The 18,676-nt window shown below is 43.4% G+C and overlaps 1 protein-coding gene across 4 annotated transcripts in view; it reads right to left on the bottom strand.

Moving 5' to 3' along the window:
• The window catches only part of MAEL (maelstrom spermatogenic transposon silencer), a 699,006-nt gene that overhangs the window by 182,290 nt on the left and 498,040 nt on the right, over window positions 1-18,676 (bottom strand). For all 4 annotated transcript variants that reach the window (XM_044073092.1, XM_044073091.1, XM_044073094.1 and 1 more), the window contains one exon: window positions 15,629-15,770. In XM_044073092.1, the coding sequence (XP_043929027.1) occupies window positions 15,629-15,770 (142 nt within the window). The remainder of the gene's footprint in view (window positions 1-15,628; window positions 15,771-18,676) is intronic.

Raw genomic sequence — 18,676 nt, 5'->3', positions numbered from 1 at the left:
CTACTATTTTTTTTTAATTATGCAACTAGCTAAGGGGGGGCTCATGGGAGGGGGGAGAGGGAACCCAATAGACAGAAACAAGTAGAAAGTACAGGGAGGGGAGGCAACAGAAAAACTACCAGCACTAAAACAGTTAACTACCCAAAAAAGGTAACCAAAAAGGAAAACAACCCCAAAAGTAAACACTTCTGCAAGATGAGCTTGAGCATCCAGAATCACATCTTTAGCGTTTCATTGGCAAATGAGATCTGAGGGTTGCAGATCAGCAAGGGATTATGTGAAGGGGAGGAGCTTGAGCTCTGGATCTGTCCAACAGCTGCCAGCTCACATCAGAGGTAGGATCCAAGACCCATCAGTAATGAATAATGACGCGGATAGCATCAGATCATTTTATTTAGCACATCTAATTGCCAAGGGAACAGCATCAAAGTCTACACAGGTAATCACTCCCTTATACTCCTCAACATTGATCATGCCAATCAAGTACAACACCCACCTTAAAGGATGAATCTCACTAAACATATCAAGCAATTAGAATGACCACAAAAGCTCCTAACCAATAAAATCACAGGCTTAAAGCTCTTGAGTTACCAATCAAGACTGGAAACTCTCTCCCTTTACTCAAGCTTTTTGCTCAAGCTTTTTATAGATTTTAGGAGGTCTTTTTTGCTTACTGCATCACTGGTGACCCAGTTGCCCTGGACCTCCTTGTTTCTCCACAAGTCCAATATATTCACCAATATTAAAAGAGGGAACCTAAATCTTCACCAAGAGAGAAATACAGCACAGTGGCATGGCATTTAAAAGTCAGCACCTCCCAAGCCTTTGGAACAAACTTCCTTAACAGGTTAAGTAGTGCAATTCACTATCTTACTGTAAACAGTGTCTGGATAGGTATCCATAAATGTACTTTAATTTGGGTTGTACTGGTATGGTCCTTCTGGAGGAGTGTGTGGCTGCTTCAGGAAGGGTACTGAAAAGGTGTATATGGTCCTAAGATTTGTTGGCCTTGGAATAGCTATGAATCTTAACTGTTTTTATGGCTTGCTCTCCTAGCTTAACAGGAAATCGCTGCCTACACTTGTAATAATCCTGAAACAGCATAACGTGGGTGCAAGAGAATGAATGAATCATTAAATACAGAAAAATGATTACTACATTGTACGTCAGTCTAGCTCCAGTAAAATGCATCTTTGTGGAAAATTTTGTCTAAGAAAAGCTATTGAAAGGAGAGTGCAAGCCTATCCTGGTACTCAGAAGGTGAAAAGCAAACACTGTTCTGAACTGGCTTATGGAAATTAAACCATTTGCAGAACACACCACTCAGCTGTCTGAAGTACGGATATGAATTTATGTCTTAGTAAAGTGTTGCCTTTACTGCTATTGATCCCACCCGAGTTGGGTCTATAAAAAAAAAAAAAAAAATATATATATATATATATATATATATATATATATATATATATATATATATATATATATATAAATAAATAAAAGGGTCAATATACCAGCCCATTTACCTAGCAAACAAACTATAATCAAACTTCCCAGAATTTTGTAGAACATCCCTGACTGCCTCATTTTTGTACTGTCCCTCTTGACATTTGATTTTGTGTTACATCACTCAGGATCATACCTCTCAACTCTCCAGAATTTTGCATAAATGTCCAGATTATTGCCTCATGTTTTTGGCCTTTTCCTCAAAATCTGCATTTTTCTGGCAAATTATTGAGGTTTGTGTTCACTAAATAATGAAACCTTTGAGTCTGATACTTCATATCCTTCAGAAAATTTATGTAAATGCAAAAAGAATAGCTGTGTAAAATCTTACCATAAGCTTAGATGTCCTCTTCCATGTTGCAGTATTCTTTGTGTGGGATTTTCCACCTCAGGTGACCTGAACGTCTGCTCCTATACAAAAGCTTAAGCCTGCTGCTATAGGCAAGTGGGGCGTCTTACGCTGGGCCATAAACCAGGGAGCTTAAATGTGTCATCTGCACGCACAGACCTCAGAACTTAAATGCCCAGTCGGACAGTCCCATAGAGAGCAAGAGATGTAAGCCAGAGGTGCAAAGTGTCATGCTGACACCAACTCAGCACAGATCCTCGTGGTGGCCTGCAGAGTGATCCAAGCAGCAGAGAGCTAAAAGAGTGACTTTCTACCAGATACAAGTATTTTTGTGGCTTTCCCACTGTTATTAAGCTAGCGACTGCATTTTCGCCTGTTTTACTGCTACTTTAAGTGATTTCTGCATTGTACACTGTTTGTTGCACTTTAAGTTACTAATTGTTGCAAATTGTTTCTGTAGGCTACACACTAAAGTGCGATAGCCGATTTATAGCATTTATAGCATTTACTGTCTGTTTTCCTTGTCTCTGTAAAAAAAAAAAAAAAAAAAAAAAAAAAAATCTCTTATTTTCCCGCCTTACTGAACTAGAGTAGTCCAGTTTCAGAGTTGCTGATCCCTGGGGCTTTGTTTTTAGTTCCTGATACGGATCCATTGCCTTATTTGGAAGGAGGGAAGTTTCTTTGCTTACCAGTGGGAGTGGGAAGCACTGAGCAACCTTTTTGTCTGATTTGGTGAAGTTTCAGCCAGAAACTAGTAGTCCATTGGTCGTTTTGGGCCAATTCCTAGCTCCTTTCAGCCCCCTGCTATAAAACACGCTAAACGCGCGTTAGCGCAGAGCTGCTACCGTAGCACACTAGGGCAGCGCCGGTTAATCAGATTTAAACTATTAGGGCTACCTAAAGTCCACTCTTCAAATTTTCCCTTAAAACTACCTTCCTCAAAGTATACTACTGTTCTATTTAGTGTATCCTACAACTATAAATTATCTCTACTTGATTCCCAAGTAGACTATTCTCTATCCGTATAACCAAGCACTTGCTCCTACAGTACTTACACCTCGATACAGCACTCTTGTTATAGAAAGTACCCCAAAAAAGCAAACCCCGTTTCTTGGTCACCCACATCCCCCAAAACCTTTTTTTAAGTTTTTCTGTCTATTCTTTCTAGCATGTCGAGGGATCAGTTGCTAATGTCCTCTCCTGCTCAGCTGGTGAACCTGGGAATATTGAGGCAATGTTACAATTGCCTCATGTACACAGACAACCCTCTCCTCCTCCCACAAAACACAAATACATGCGAGAGATGCAACTATACGGCCAAACTGGAGGCTGAGCTCTCTCAACATAGGACTGGCAGGACCAGACAGGAGGAGAAGGTAACCACACACACTATAGACCCAGTCTCACATAATACCATCACAACCTCAAATCATACACAAACACACAAAGACATACTCGGAGGCTCTGATCAAAAATCTACCAAAACAGCAGAGGCCACCAAAGCAGACACCCAAACAACCACCACCTCAGAACACAACACCTGCAACACATAGACCACACAGTCAGAGTGTCAAGCAGTCACAGCCCTTAAGGCCAAACACAATGCCAGACACACTAGTCATTGGCGACTCCATAGTCAGACACACTGACGTCCCGCTCACCAGACTGAGAAAGGAGAAGGTCACAGTAAGTTGCCTGTCGGGTGCTAGAATCCGCCACATAACGCATGCACTCAGGTCTCTCAACAGCAGGTACAAGTACGACTCAATCATTGTCCACGCTGGTGTTAACGACCTGAGACGTACCTCCTTGGACTACATGAAAAGGGACAGAGGAGCTCTCTGATTATGTAGCCCAAGCAGGTATGACCCTGACCTTGAGCAGTATCCTACCTTCACCAAGAATGATGCCACAATACAGAGATAAGATGATCAGCTTTAACAATTGGCTTAAACTCTGGTGTCATTCAAAGGGGATCCAATGTCTGTCTGCCTGGGATGACATGCTGGACAAGCCACGCTGCTTCGCAAAGGACAGCTTGCACTTGTCACCCCTGGGATTCCGGATTTTGGCAAAGGCTCTTGCCACCCCATAGTGCCTTTTTTAGGCAAGGCTCAAATTCTAAACCTACCACCCTAGAACACAACAAAGAAAAAAACTAAGGGTAATGCTGCTCAATGCCAGAAGTCTCAACCTCAAGATGCACGCACTCGAGGCCCTTCTCAGTATGGAGAACATCGATGTCTGTGCTGTGACAGAAACCTGGTTCAAGGCTCCTGAGAGCACCCCAGCACTATCAGGTTTTACCTCATATCATGCGTTCCGGCCCCAAAACCCAGACAATACCAAGAAAGGAGGAGGGGTATCCATATTCATCAAGGACACCCACACCTCAAGATTGGTGGCAACGCACGATGCATCGGAAACCATCCAGGTGCAATTAACCAGACTGCTCTGCAATTTGTAGCATGTTACAGGCCACCCTCGCAAACTCAGGAACCTCATATGGCCTTCCTGAAAACACTGGAGGGGATAAATGCATCTCCGAACACCATCATACTAGGTGACTTCAACTACCCTAATATAGACTGGGAACACTACTCAAGCCCAAACACTAGCCCAAAAGTTCCTGGAATTCATAAACTCAAATGCCATGGAACAACTAGTCACCATCCCCACAAGAGGAGAAAACATACTTGATCTCATCATCACGAACATGGGAGCACAATGTTCAACGCCGGAAGTATACCCCTCACTGGTGAGATCAGATCACAAACTAATCTCGCTGGAGGTCCTCATCCCGCCCCCACCCGAAATGAAAAAGACCACAGTAAAGAACTTCTCGAAAGCAGACTTCACACTTCTAAAGACTAGTGTGGTCTCCTTTAAGGCCCCCAGACTAGTGTGGTCTCCTTTAAGGCCCCTGAGCCGGCGGTAAACATTACTCAAACCGCTGAATCACTTACAAATGCCTTCTACCAGCACCTGCAGGGCTGCATGGATCAGGCAATCCCAAGCAAAACAAAGACTCTTTGTACCAAAGGCAAGCGTCCAGTCTGGTGGACCCCAGCCATAAACAAACTCTACAACAAAAGGAGAAAGCTACTACAACATAGAGCAAAATCCTTAAAAGGTAAGACACCGCTGATCACTATAAGTAAAAAGCTAAGAGCTCTCATAAAAACATCCAAAGCTAATTTTGAGAAAAAAATAGCTAAGGACTAAGACAACCATAAAGCATTCTTTAGCTATGTCAGAAACCTAGGAGGAAACTCCCAGATATGCTCAGAATTAGTTCAAAATGATGTGAAGATTACTGATCCTACAGACATTGCCAACATACTGGCTGACAGGTTCAGTGCAAACTCCCCCCCCCCCCCCCAAAGGAGAGATATCTATACCAAATGATTGTAGCCCCCCAAACATCTCTAACGCCCAGGTGAGAACTGCTCTCTCCAAGGCAAAGAACACAGCATCCATGGGACCTGATGGTGTCCCCGGCTGTGTGCTCCATGAACTCAACGAGGAATTAAACCCACAGTTAGGACAGCTGTTTAATCTTAGTCTCACCTCCGGATACGTACCCAGGGAGTGGCGCACAGCGACTGTGGTCCCACTCCACAAAGGTGGTGCCTCCACCGACCCTGGAAATTACCATCCCATTAGCTTGACAAGCCTTATCTGCAAAGCCATGGAGAGGATCATAATGGATCTCATAAATAAAGACATAGGGAATTTGCAGACTTTGGATCCAACCCAGTTTGGCTTTGTCAAAGGCAGATCATGCCTTTTAAACTTGGTTGACTTTTTCGAAACAGTCACCAAGGCCATTGACGAGGGTAAGGCAGTCCATACAGCCTACCTAGACCTGGCGAAGGCTTTCGATACAATACCCCACTCGGGTATCATTGAAAAACTCATCAACTTAAATGTAAACCCATACATTACAAGATGGGTTGCAAACTGGCTGAGTGACAGAACCCACAGGGTCAGAGTTGCTGGCGCCATGTCAGACTCGAAGCCCGTCACAAGTGGTGTCTCACAGGGCTCAGTCCTGGGCCCACTCTTGTTTGGCATCTACTTTTCTGAAGTACAAGCAAACACAGGAGGGTTATGGCTGACAGTTTGCAGATGACTGCAAACTGGGCGCCGTAGTTGAAAACACATCCGACACAGATATCCTTCAGAAGGGTCTCACAGAAACGGATAACTGGTGCCAGAGCCATGGCCTAAAGTTAAATGCCAAGAAATGCATAGTCATACCCTTCGGGAAAAATAAGGTTACCCCTAGCTACCATATAGGTGGCAATCCCCTGATCACAGAAGAAGTTATCAGGGACCTGGGAACCCAGGTTGACAATAGCCTTTCATTCGACACTCATATTGCTAAAGTAGTTAGGAAGACCTTCTACATTGCCCACCTTATGAAGGGATTCACATCTAGATCAAGGGAAGTCATAGTCTCCCTATACTCATCACTCAGACCAATGATAGAGTACAATGCCCCATTCAGAATGTATCTGACCTGACACTTGCAGCAGCTGGAGAGGCCACAAAAGTTCCTCACCAAAAGGATAAAGGGTCTCAAAAATCTGTCTTATGCTGCCCGACTGAAAGAACTCCAGCTATATTCAGTTGCTTACCGCTTGCTCAGAGGTGACCTATGCCTGACATACAAGGCCATGTCAAACCCAGATTTGATGAACATGCTTCATCTCAAAAAATCTAGATCCCTCAGAGCCACAAGGGCGGGAGACTTAAACCTCGACACGGTTAATAGGATGTGCTGGAGGGATAGATTCATCACCCAAAGACTCCCTATGCTATGGAACAAAATCCAGGTTTATGTGAGGCAGAGCACCTCGCTGGCCTTGTTCAAGAGGAATCTTGACCAATGGATGGGAGACCACAGATACACCCCAGGGGTTACCTCAGTGTCACTGCTCGACAGAGGCACAGTAAAATAATGGGCATAGTTTCTCCAAACTAAAGGGGTGGCGTAAGCCACAAAACTATGGGCTAGGCTTATAAATGCCCTCGGGCAGATAGCCTAGTATGAACCTATGAACTAGTCTGCCCCTGATCTAGGGTAGAGCTTCAGATTGACAAAGTTGTGTCAGTCGGGAAAAAGGGGGATAGGTGGGTGGGAAGGAATACTGCAACATGGAAGATGAGGACATCTAAAGTTACGATAAGATTTTACACTACTATTCTATGTCCTTCTATTCCTATGCTGCAGCATTCTTAGTGTGGGGGAGTACCACAGCTTAGAGAGAAGGGTGGAGGCAGATGTAGCAGATTCCACAAAACCCTGCAGGATTGCTCTAGCAAGCCCTGCCCAGGCTCTGGAGACATGGTCCAATTTGCAGCGCTTGGTGAAGTTGTGTATTGTGGACCACGTGGCTGCCTCCAGGATAGAAGCGGTGTCCAGGCCTTTGAGGAAGGTTTTGGAGGCTGCCATGACCCTGGTAGTGTGTGCTCTTACCCCTTGGGGTAGGTGCTTACCATGGTGGGAGTAGCAGAAGGAAATAGTTTTCCTGATCCAACAGGAAATGTTTGTTTGGAGACTGCCTTACTCAGGGCCCTAGGGTGAAAGGATACAAATAGTTGGGTAGATTTTCTGATGGGCTTAGTTTTGTCTAGGTAGAATCTTAGTTGTCTGTGTACATCCAGGGAATGGAGTATCCTCTCACTGTCATTGGTTGGAGATGGAAAGAAGGTGGGCAGGTGACTGGATTGGTTTAGAGACAGTTTGTTGATCACTTTAGACATGAAGGAAGGGTTAAGTGCATAGGGAGAGCAGACCATAAGTTTGAAACTGTTATAGCTGAGGTAAGGGCTACCAGCAGTACGGTTTTCAATATACACATCTGGAGCGTAGCAGCAGTAGCTGGTTCAAATGGGGCTAGTGTTAGTTTTTGCAAAATAAAATTTAGGTCGGGGGGGGGGGGGCAGATGGGTTTTCTTGGTGGTCTGATGTGCAAGACACCTTTCAGAAATAGTTTGCTATCTAGCCTGAATAGTAAAGGGCGGCCTAGTGGTAGTCCGGCTGAAATTGCTGATGGGTTGACTTTACTGAAGAGTACAAAACACCAACCTTAACTAGTTCACACACATAGGTAAGGACTGGGAGGGGGGGGAAGGAGTCTTCCTGGCAGGGGTTCCTGTCCTTATGGAGACACCATTTGGAGAATCTTTCCCATTTTGATAAGTAGGATTTCCTAGTTGTTGGTTTCCTGGCCTCCCTCAAGACTAAAAGCACATCCTCTAAGTAGTGGTGTCTGAAGGGGATTAGAAGTTTAATCACCCAGAGTGCTAGGCCTAACATCTGCTGGTGAGGATGAATTGGAGTTCCCTTTTGTTGTGTGCGAAGATCCTCCTTGTGGGGTACCTTTGTGGTGATTGCCCTTGGATAAAGAGAGAAGTAGGGGGAACCAGTGCTACCTTGGCCAGCATGGAGTCACCAACAAGATTTTTGGTTTGTCCTTCCTTATTTTCAGGAGGACATTTTGAATGAGACGGAAGGGTGGGGAAAGTATATAGAAACCATCCCTTCCTTGGACTGCTGAAGGCATCTACCCCTTCAGGGAAGTGGAGAGTGGTCCTTGGTGCAGAATTCTTTCAATTGCCTGTTCTGGGGTTGAGGCAAACAGATCTACCAGAGGTGTGCCCCACAGGTGGACAATGTCTAGAAAGGTATGCCTGTTCAACATCCACTTGTGTGTAGAGAGGATGTTGTGCTGATAATATCTGCTTGTTTGTTGTCCTGAAGGGGAATGTATGTTGTCTGCAGGGTTAGGTTGTGCCTGGATCTGCTTGTTTGTTGTCCTGAAGGGGAATGTATGTTGTCTGCAGGGTTAGGTTGTGCCTGGAAGCGAGGTCTCAATCTTGTAGTATTATCCGGCATAGGAGGTACGCCTTGGTCCTTCCCAGTTTGTTGAGACACCACAGGATTGTGGTGTTGTCAGTGAATATCTTGAATGGGGCCCAGCTGAAGGATAGGAAGGCTTTCAGAGCTAGAAGATTTGCAGTCATTTCCCTCACATTGACAAGTTTCTTTTGGAGGGTAGGATTACAGGCCTCCTGTACCATGAAACTTTTCATGGTAGCTCCCCATCCTAGGTCGGATCAGTCTGTATGCATATGATGGGTTGGGAAGGGTGGTTGTAGTGGAAGGTCAGGGTTCAGAAGTATTTGATGGATCCACCACCTTAGTTCTGCTTTTAGGCAGGACAGGAGGGTACGTTGTTGCTCTAGGGAATGCTGGTGTTGTGACCAAGCTCACCTGCGCCAAAGCACAGAGAGGTAGGCTCTGAACTGAAGTTCAATTTGAAGCATCACCCTCGGGCCCGACCGGAGAGCTGAGGATCCTTAACCCCACGGATGGCACCGAAAGGGTTGGAGCAGACATCGGAATGGAGACCAATTGAAACGGACCTATCCACAACCGGAGACACCAGAGAAGCTCGAAGGAGGAACATTGATCAGGTGTGAGGGCACATTGGGCTCCGGAGCCAACTGGGATGGAGATGAAAGCAAATTTGTCAGCCCCAAAGTCTGAAGCAGTTCACGCACCACTCTTGACATCCTCATCAGAAAGGCTCCTAGAGGACCTGGAAGATGAAGTGGGGGATCTAGATCGCTGGAATATAGGTGCCCTAAGTCGGGGAAACCAGTCGAAGTTCAGATTACCGGCTCTGAGATGTAGTGTCAGTTATCGGCTCCTAAGTTCCTGGAGCCGAGACTGGTGGATCCACCAAGGTAACCTCTGTTGGCACCGAAATCAGTGGAGCCGATGAGGGTGTAGCCACTTTAATAATTTTGTATGAGGGCTCAGACGAAACAGAATGGGTGGGAGACCGCCTTTTTGTAATTTTTGGTCTTTCTTTTTTGGTGGAGGATGGAAATTTGGAACTGGATGATGATGATGATGCCAATTCCTCCTCAAAGGAATGTTTTAATAGTCCCTTCAATAACCATTTGTTCTTAATCTCCTATAGAACACAAGGACTGAACGCATGGCAAAACAGGCAAAACTCTTGGAGATGGATAGCCCCCAAACAGTAAGCACACATTGTGCCCATCAGTCAAGGACATCTGGGCACATTTAGGACACTTTTTGAAGCCCGAAGGCTTATGATCCTTAGTGTCTTTTGACATAATGCAAAAAAACACAATCCACAACTACAACACACAATTAAACAGAGAAAAAGATAAACAGAGGACTAGGTCCTGTAATTTAAACAGGTCTAGCCCAACAGGTGACCAACAGAATAAAGGACTAGGTCCTCTAACTTAAATGGACCTACCCCGAAGAGAACAGCACAGGAGATTAGCGATGCAGGTATACCAAAAAGGCAAACAAAGAAAGGCCAAACAACGTACAACAAATACACAGAGAAAATAAGCAGCGAATAGTCCAAAACAGAGACCGCAATAAACACACTAAACTAGCAAGACAATAAAACAATATCCAACAAAGACCATTCAAATTATTGAAAATATCACTTAGTCATGGCCAAGAAGAATCACGTCTGAGCTTAACGAGTGGCAAACAAGATCTGGGGAATGCTGGTGATGCATGATGGGATACCTCCTAGCCATGAGCCAACCAGAAGTTTTTGAGCTGGAGTATGGCAGAGTCTGAGCCAAGATTCGGCTCCAATCCCAAGTGTAAGAATGAAGGCGAGATAGGACTACAGAATATACACCATTTCCCTAGGAAAACACCCAAAAACTCAACAGCAAGAGGATCTACATCTGTAGCTAAACAGTGGCAAACAAGAATTGAGGTATGTTAGGTTGGCAAGCAGGGCATTATGGGTTAAGGGAGGAGCTTGACTGTTTTTGATCTGCAGATATGGTAGAATTGGCAGAGTCAGATCTAGAGTTGCCACCTCTCCAGTATTTTTCCAGACTACCCGGCAATCAGAATGTTGGTCGGGTAGTGTGGAAAGTAATGTACAAACTCCGGTGTTCTGTTTATCTGCAAAAACAGAATGCCGGAGTTCGTAAAAAAGCAGCCGCAGAATAACTTTTCGATTGAAAAGCATTGCTAATGATGCATTAGAAATTGTGACTTGGGGAGGAAAAAAAAGCAAAGGAAGGTGTTCCACCTTTTGATGTCCGCATTTAAGTCATAAAATGGGGGAGAATAGGTAGGGGTGGGTTTGGAAATAGGGAGAGTCGGGATTGTAGAAGTGCAAGGGATGTGGCTTTGGTCCAGTTTTTGCCACAAAGGAAGGAGGCAACCTTAGTCAGATCAGAAACCCATCAGTTGAGGAAAATGACATCAGATCAATTTTTAAAACTGGAAGAAGTGCTAGCAAGTTGAAAAAGCTGTTGTAATGGTATTATGCAAAAGGGTAAATACCCTACAAACCCAGCTTCATATGGGCCCATTTTAATTTTAAATCACAATAAGGGATCTATGTCTATGAGATACGATTCAATGCGATTTTGTAGAAGGGAGGCAAACATCTGACAATATTAACGGAACAAGATCCAAAGGGAAGCAGGGTGTAAGAAAATGGTGGGTCCTGCTGCAGTAGTGTTGAGAGTCTCAACTGGAATTTTATGAATAGAACAGTGGTAGCATTTGCATTCCCCAGTTAGAACAGGGCTTATAAGGAGGATATAATGGAAGGTCAGAGGCAAGAATTAAGGTGAGAAGGCTTCCCTCTGACAAACTGTTTGAAGAGAGGAACTTGGCAAGGATATTCTATTCCCCTTTTATTTCCTTAATGATGTTTAAAGCATTAACAAAATAAATATGGGACTCGAAATAAAGGATATAACTAGTACAGTAAACAAGCTAGCTTTATTTTAAAATATTTTGTATTTTCAGATATTTCAGTGCTGTGGAACAGAGTTTCAGGTCTTTCCAAGATGTAACATTAAGATAATGTGAAGGCTACAGCAGCAAATGCATGAAATAGTTAAAACTATACCCACATTTATGGGGACATAAGATAAAGTACTTAGGTTTACTGATTAGCTCCCATAACAGAATCTGTTTTAAACATAGGTGGGAAGAGAAATATTTATATGCATAATCAATTTTTTTCTAAAGATTCAAGCAGTGAAATGTTAGTCCCTTTAATTTTTATATACAGGTCAGGCATATTTTTAGCAACCACACGAGAAGTTCTGAATGACACGAGATGAAGGAATATATTTAGGAGAAGAGGGGCAAGAATTAAGTGGGATAAGTCGATTCTCTCCACAAAACAAGGTGGTTTAGGACTATCTAGAGCTACTCAGTTAATGCTCAAACGTAACAGAGAATACAAATCAAAAGTGGAAAGGGATGATCTAGAATATATTCATAAAGTAGTAGAAAACACTAAGAATCAAGTCAATACAGGAATTGAGAAAGGAGATTTGCTAGTAGGAATGACAAGTAGAGGCATAGAAAAATAAGAAAACAGGGGGTCTGGAATTTACTGAAAAAAATATCAAAGGGACCAATGTATTGTGAGTAAGCAACTAGCATAACAGGATGTGGTCAAGATGAAGTCAGGACTGCAAGTTAGAGACTGCCTTTCCTACCAGGGAGTGATACCAGAGTATATGCAAACAGCAAGGGATGAATGTATCAAGTGAAAGCGCTTTGGTACAGCTTTAAAGCAGTCTTGAACAGAAGTTGCTGTTAAGGCATAACCAAGAGGACACAGGAAATTCAGCACAACTATAAAAGCCAGAGAATGTTAGAAGATTGGGAAAATAGTATGGAACTAATTTACAAAAGAATGGGAGGACATCTATATCGCTCAAATAAGCAAACACCAGAAGCTTTAGGATTCTTGGATATACTATATCCCAAACAGACTTCACAAATTTCCTGCAGGTAGACACCAAATGCTTGAGGCAAATGAGAACACTTCTGGCAGTGTAACGAGCTGTCAGATCTTAAGAGTTCCCTACAGAGAACTTTGTCAGAAATTATGGGGGAAGCAAATGGTTTTAATTCAAATAATCATTTTCACCGGAGATTTAGAATTTCAACTGCCTAGAAACAGTAAGGGCTAAGTTTAATGCTACTGGCTGTCAAAAATGTAGAAAATTGAAATCAAAATATAAACCTGTATTTGAATTATTGAATATTTCACAGCAGATAAAAGAACTACAGCTGAGATCTTTAAAAAATAAAAGGGAAGGAGTAAATTACAAAAAAAATGGAATTTGTGGGACTACATATAAAATAATGTTAAGAAGGCATATGATTGAAAAGGCAGGAATTAAACAGTTCATGTAATGTTGGAATGAATGAAAAATTGTTAAACACGTATACTGTAAATGCCGGTACAGTTTATGTTCTATTAATCTGTACTGATGGAATTCTTTAAAATCTAATTATTCAATAAAGATTAAAATATTTGAAGGGTTTGGTACCTTGCAACTCTGTCATTAATCCTAGCATATATTCAGCTAATGAGCCCTAAATCAATATTAAAATGGGGAGGGGATGTAATCTAGGCCCTGGGCAATCCTACTCCGTAACCTGGTTATAGAAGGGGCCACTCCAGAAGATCAGGCAAGAGGCACAGGATTCAGTTAATTATGGAACTGAAAATAAAAGCATCCCCCCCCCCACACACCCCCCACCCCCTCCTTCTCCACTTCCAACTAGAAGTAGGAGCTGGGACCTGCATTCATAAGTCCCAATTCAGAAAAATAACGAATGGGCTCAAATTCACCCTTTTTACCAACAGAGAACGGCCATCTAAAAGGGCCAGGTATCAAATTAATTCTTTGAATCAGATTCCCAGTATAGAAATTCTGGTCCTTCTATCGAGTCATAACTGAGTATTTACAGAAGTGGGTTATAGGTCTGGTGCAAGAGCTACTCAGCCCAAACCCAGGCCATGCAGAAGAACAAATATACCAAGTACAAATGTAATAATATTTAGAATCACTCAAGAAACATACAGCCAAAAAGGAGTAATTTAGTAATGCAGTTAATAAAGTAAATTAGTAGATGGTTGGAGTAAGTGCCCCTAAAGTAATAGCATTTATATTTCATTCTACCATTTGGTAAAAGGTTGAACAAATAAAAATGATATACAAATGCAACATCTTTTACAGATGACAGCAAGAATCAAGTCGGACACATTCAAGCAGAAGAGTACATGAAGGCACAGGGACAGAAATACACATCTGCTTAAATCACAGATTACAATATAGACAGTACATCACAGATGTACAAGTGTTCTTAATGTTAGGAAATTGAGATGCTGAATTCAGATTTGAAGGGGAAGGATAAATATAATCATCCTGCTCAAAGGGTATTCCTTAATTAAAAATCACACACTGTACAAGAAAAAAGTGCTGAGAAAAATATTCCTTTGAGAGTTTGACAGATTAGTGTGAAAAGCCAAAAATTCTATATTCTGCCAAGTGTAATGCATTGTTCAAACAGTCAGACAGTGACAGTTCAGAGGGCAAAGGGGGGAAAAGAACCTACTGATTAATAAAAACTTCTTCTTTCGGCTTTTCCCAATTAGGGGTCGCCACAGCGGATCACCTGTCCGCTCAGGATTGGCAGTGGAGTTTTACAGTGTTGAGTTGCCAGTCTGGCGTCCAACCTTCCACAGAAGGCACACACAAACTCACACCTAGAGCCATTTTAGTGTGTCCAATCCACCTGCAGGATGTCTTTGGGATGTGGGAGGAAACCGGAGCACCCGGAGGAAACCCACGCGACCACAGGGAGGACATGCAGACTCCACACAGAAGGCACCCCAGCCGAGGATTGAACCGGAAAACCTCTTGCTGTGAGGCAACAATGCTAACCACTGCACCACCGTGGCCGCCCTCTACTGATCAATAAAAACAGTGTTAAAAACAGCTCCCTCATCCCAAAAGGAATGCATTAAAAGTAAATGCTTATCCAGACATTCCCTGCATTTCACTGTCTCGCCTCTAGGTGACCCCAGTTCATTCCGGACTCTGAAATGAGAACAAATCTCTGTAGTACTACAGCCTCCATTATGGCATACTACTCAAGACTAAACAATTTTCAAGGAAGTCGCATGGAAAACTGCTATTAGATGTATACACTGAGCACTGTCTGGCATAAGATGATTTGCCACAAATGTCACCTCAAATATTAGCAGGAAATTTGAGCAGTGTAAGAAAAGCAACTACTTCCAGTAAAGCAAGATGTATATTGAGGATCACAAATAAAAGGATATTAAGAGCAAAACTGGGAAAAAAAAGCATGGATGTGCTTCCAAGTCTTCAAAATATAAATATATAAATGCACCTACTCCCCATTAGAAGTGGGGAATCTGCAGTATAAATTCCTACACTTTGCTGTTATATCCTGGATATGCAGTTTAAACATTAAATTCTGAAACTCTTAAACACACCTTTAAAAGCATTTTTTTTTTTACAGGAGGGTTTTGCTTCCATGCACCACTCAGATCACTTTACCTCGAAGAAAGGGAACATTCAAATACTGCACTCATTCCCCCAAATCATACAAAAAATATTTGCTGTTCCACAGATTGCACTTGTTCTCTTCAGACTTGAGACCACAGTGCACAAGCCAAAAGCACCATACTCCTGCATTTTAAAAGTACATGACAGGGTACTTGTATTCTGATTACATGCAAACTGTATGAAACATTCAATGCTATTTGAAACCTGCAAGAAGTCACAGTAAGAAAAAGCAGCAGAGCCAACACTCCCTAAGACAGTTACTAAGATGGCTTCCAGTATTTCTAACCAGCAATAAAATTGTCTCCTTAACACAAGTCAACAAGATATCCTTGCCTTGTATTTCTGGTGTAGTCCCACTGGAAGACCTCCAACATACTTCGAACAAGGGTTACAGATGGCTCTTCTTTAAGTCTATACTTGTACACCTTCACTACTAAATCCTCCAGCTCACACACCAGTAGTCTGCATATCCTTCCTACAGAAAAAGGAATGAAATGTGTAATCAATATACTAAATTTTTAGATATGGCATTCAATTTCAGAATGACAGATGTTACTTGAAATTGGCCAAAAGGTCATGCTCGGCTTTTTAATGTCTTCCATGCACTTTCCATGTTGCTTTGCATCTGAATATCAACATAACTGATAATGAACCAGACTATTACCTCTACATTTCAAAAACCTCCCCAAGTTCTAAAGAGCAATACAATAAAACGAAGTTATGTACTCACCCATAACGTTCGATGTATGTAGTCCATCTCGCCTCACATTCTTACCCGTGAGTTAGGAGCCGAATGTCGGCTCCGACTCTGCCAAAACTTTTCTAGCTCGAAGTCTTTCTATTGGCTGGGCTAAGATGGTATCCCATGCTGCACTGCTCTATATCCCCAGATCTAGTTTGCTGCGAACACCAGCACTCATTCTCCATGCATAACACCACCCAAGGAAAGGAAGAACAAACCAAGAATGAAGGGAGCTCTGAAACCAGACCTAACCTCCAGATCCTCCAGGAAGGGGGAAGGGGGGGGGGGTAAGAAAGAATGCGAGTCAAGATGGACTACATACATCGAACGTTATGGTGAGTACATAACTTCTTGCTGTTATGTAGTCCAATCTCGCCTACATTCTTACCCGTGGGACAGCATCCCTAGCACCTAAATCCTGGGAGGCTCAGTGGAAAATACTCCTGAGCACTGTGGAACTAAAGGAAGACCTGCCCCTAGATACCACATCCAACTTGTAATGAGTAACAAAGGTGTGAGGAGATGCCCAAGTAGCCGCAGCACAAATATCATCCATATACAATCTGGCCGGATAGGCTGTAGATTTAGATAGAGTAGTCAGCCTTCACCGGGAATGGTAAATCTTTACCCCCTAAAAAATAAATGAAAGAAATGCAACTGGAGATCCACCTGGACAGCGTGACTTCGGAGACAGGAGACCCAATTCTGTTTTCCGAAAAGGAAAAACAACTGATCAGATTTTCTGAGATCTTTAGTTCTGTGAAGATAACGTAATTGTCTGTGTACATCCAATTGATGAAATTTAAATTCTGCCTTGTTTGAGAACTGGAGAAAAAACACTGGCAACTCAATAGATTGATTAAGGTTACCGATTGACGCCACTTTGAGAAGAAAGGAAGGGTTGGGTCTGAGAGAAACCGGGTCCTTATGAAAAATCAAATAAGGGGGTTTGACTGATGAGGCTTGAAGCTCTGAAATGCGTCTGGCTGACGTGACGGCTACTAAAAAGACAGTCTTCCAAGTTAAGAAATTTAAATCTTAAGCGACTGCAGGCTCAAAGGGGGATGAAATAAGAGCCTGTAGAACAAAGTTTAAATTCCAAGGCATAACAGTTCCGATACCGGAGGACAAAGTAACAGAGTGCCCTTCAGAAAAGCCTTACAAAGTCTATGAGCCATCAGACTAGGTTCGTTTGCAACATGAAAGTTAGAAATCGCCGCCAATAGTTGCAGCCGCTGAACCCTGGTTAAAGGAGCATAGACAAGAACTCCAGTACAGACGAAATTGGAGCAGTGTAAGGGTCGATCTTTTGGGTACGAGCCCAGATTGAAAACCTCTTCCATTTACTGTAGCAAATCTTCCTGGTGGAGGGCTTATGAGAGGAAGATAAAATATGAACCACCTCTGGTGAGAAATGATGAAGCCTAACTAATGACGGAAGTGGAGTAGCCAAGCTGTCAACCGGAGGGTCCAAAGAGAGGGATGGAGCTGCCCTGACATGTGTCAGTAAGTCTGGTTGTGGGTCCAGAATCCAAGGAGCGTCCATGAGATGGAGAAAGGGGAACCAAATTTGACGAGGCCAGTGTGGAGCAATCAGAATCATTCTGCTTCCCAAGGCTTGCGCTTTCTGAATAACCTTTGACAGCAAGGGAACCGGAGGGAAGGCATATAGTAGACCGGAGGGCCAATTGTGGACTAGAGCGTCCGTGGGTGACTCCCTCTGAGGGGGGGATCAACATGAAGTAGCTGCTGCATTTGGCATTGAGGGGGCTGGCAAACAGGTCGCAGCAAGGCTGACCCCACCTGCGGAAGATCTGTTCCGCAACTTGACAGTTCAGGGACCACCCGTAAGGCATTAGAATAGCTCTGCTTAGCCTGTCTGCAATCACATTGGACTTCCCAACATTTTCTGGTGTCAGCGCACATTCCAGGGAAGACACTGCCCACTGCCACACTCGCATGGCCTCTCTGCAAAGGGGATAGGACTTGGTTCCTCCCTGCTTGTTCAGATACCACACCACCGACATATTGTCTGAATGTATTGCAATAGTCCCGAAAGGAAGAAAGCTCTGAAGTGCTTGCAACACTAGTAGCACAGCTCACCTCCTGGACATTGATATGCAGATGCATTTCTTGCTCTTGCCACGTGCCTTGGACTGTCCTGCCTAGATAATGCCCCCCCCCCCCCAATCTGGGAGGCATCCGTGGTCACCATGGCAATCGGGGGCGCAACAACAAAGGGCTTTCCTGCATTCAGGTTGTCGGTGCGAAGCCACCAACTGAGATCCTGTTTGCACCTGTCCGTGCGTAGAATAGGGTAAGAAAGTGGAAGACGTTGGATAGACCACTGGGCAAAAAGTAGCCACTGAAGGAGTCTCATATGTAACCTTGCCAGAGGGACCCAACAGTCATCGCAGCCATTGTCCCCAATAGTTGGGGGACACATCTTGCCTTTGCTCTTCTCAGGTGGAGCAAGGCATGAACTTGTTGTAGGACTGATTCTTTCCTGTGGTAGAAACGCCCACATGAGGATGGTGTCGCGTTCTGCGCCTATAAAAGTGACACACTAAGGGCAACAAGGCAGATTTTTCCCAGTTCAATGCGATGTCCAGCTGTTGACATAGGTTTATAGTAGCATC

The sequence above is a fragment of the Protopterus annectens genome, chromosome 5.part1, assembly GCF_019279795.1.
Source record: "Protopterus annectens isolate FY-2018-M chromosome 5.part1, PAN1.0, whole genome shotgun sequence".
NCBI lineage: Eukaryota > Metazoa > Chordata > Ceratodontiformes > Protopteridae > Protopterus > Protopterus annectens.
The sequence above is the reverse complement of the archived record's forward strand: the minus strand, read 5'-3'. Positions and strand labels throughout refer to the sequence as shown.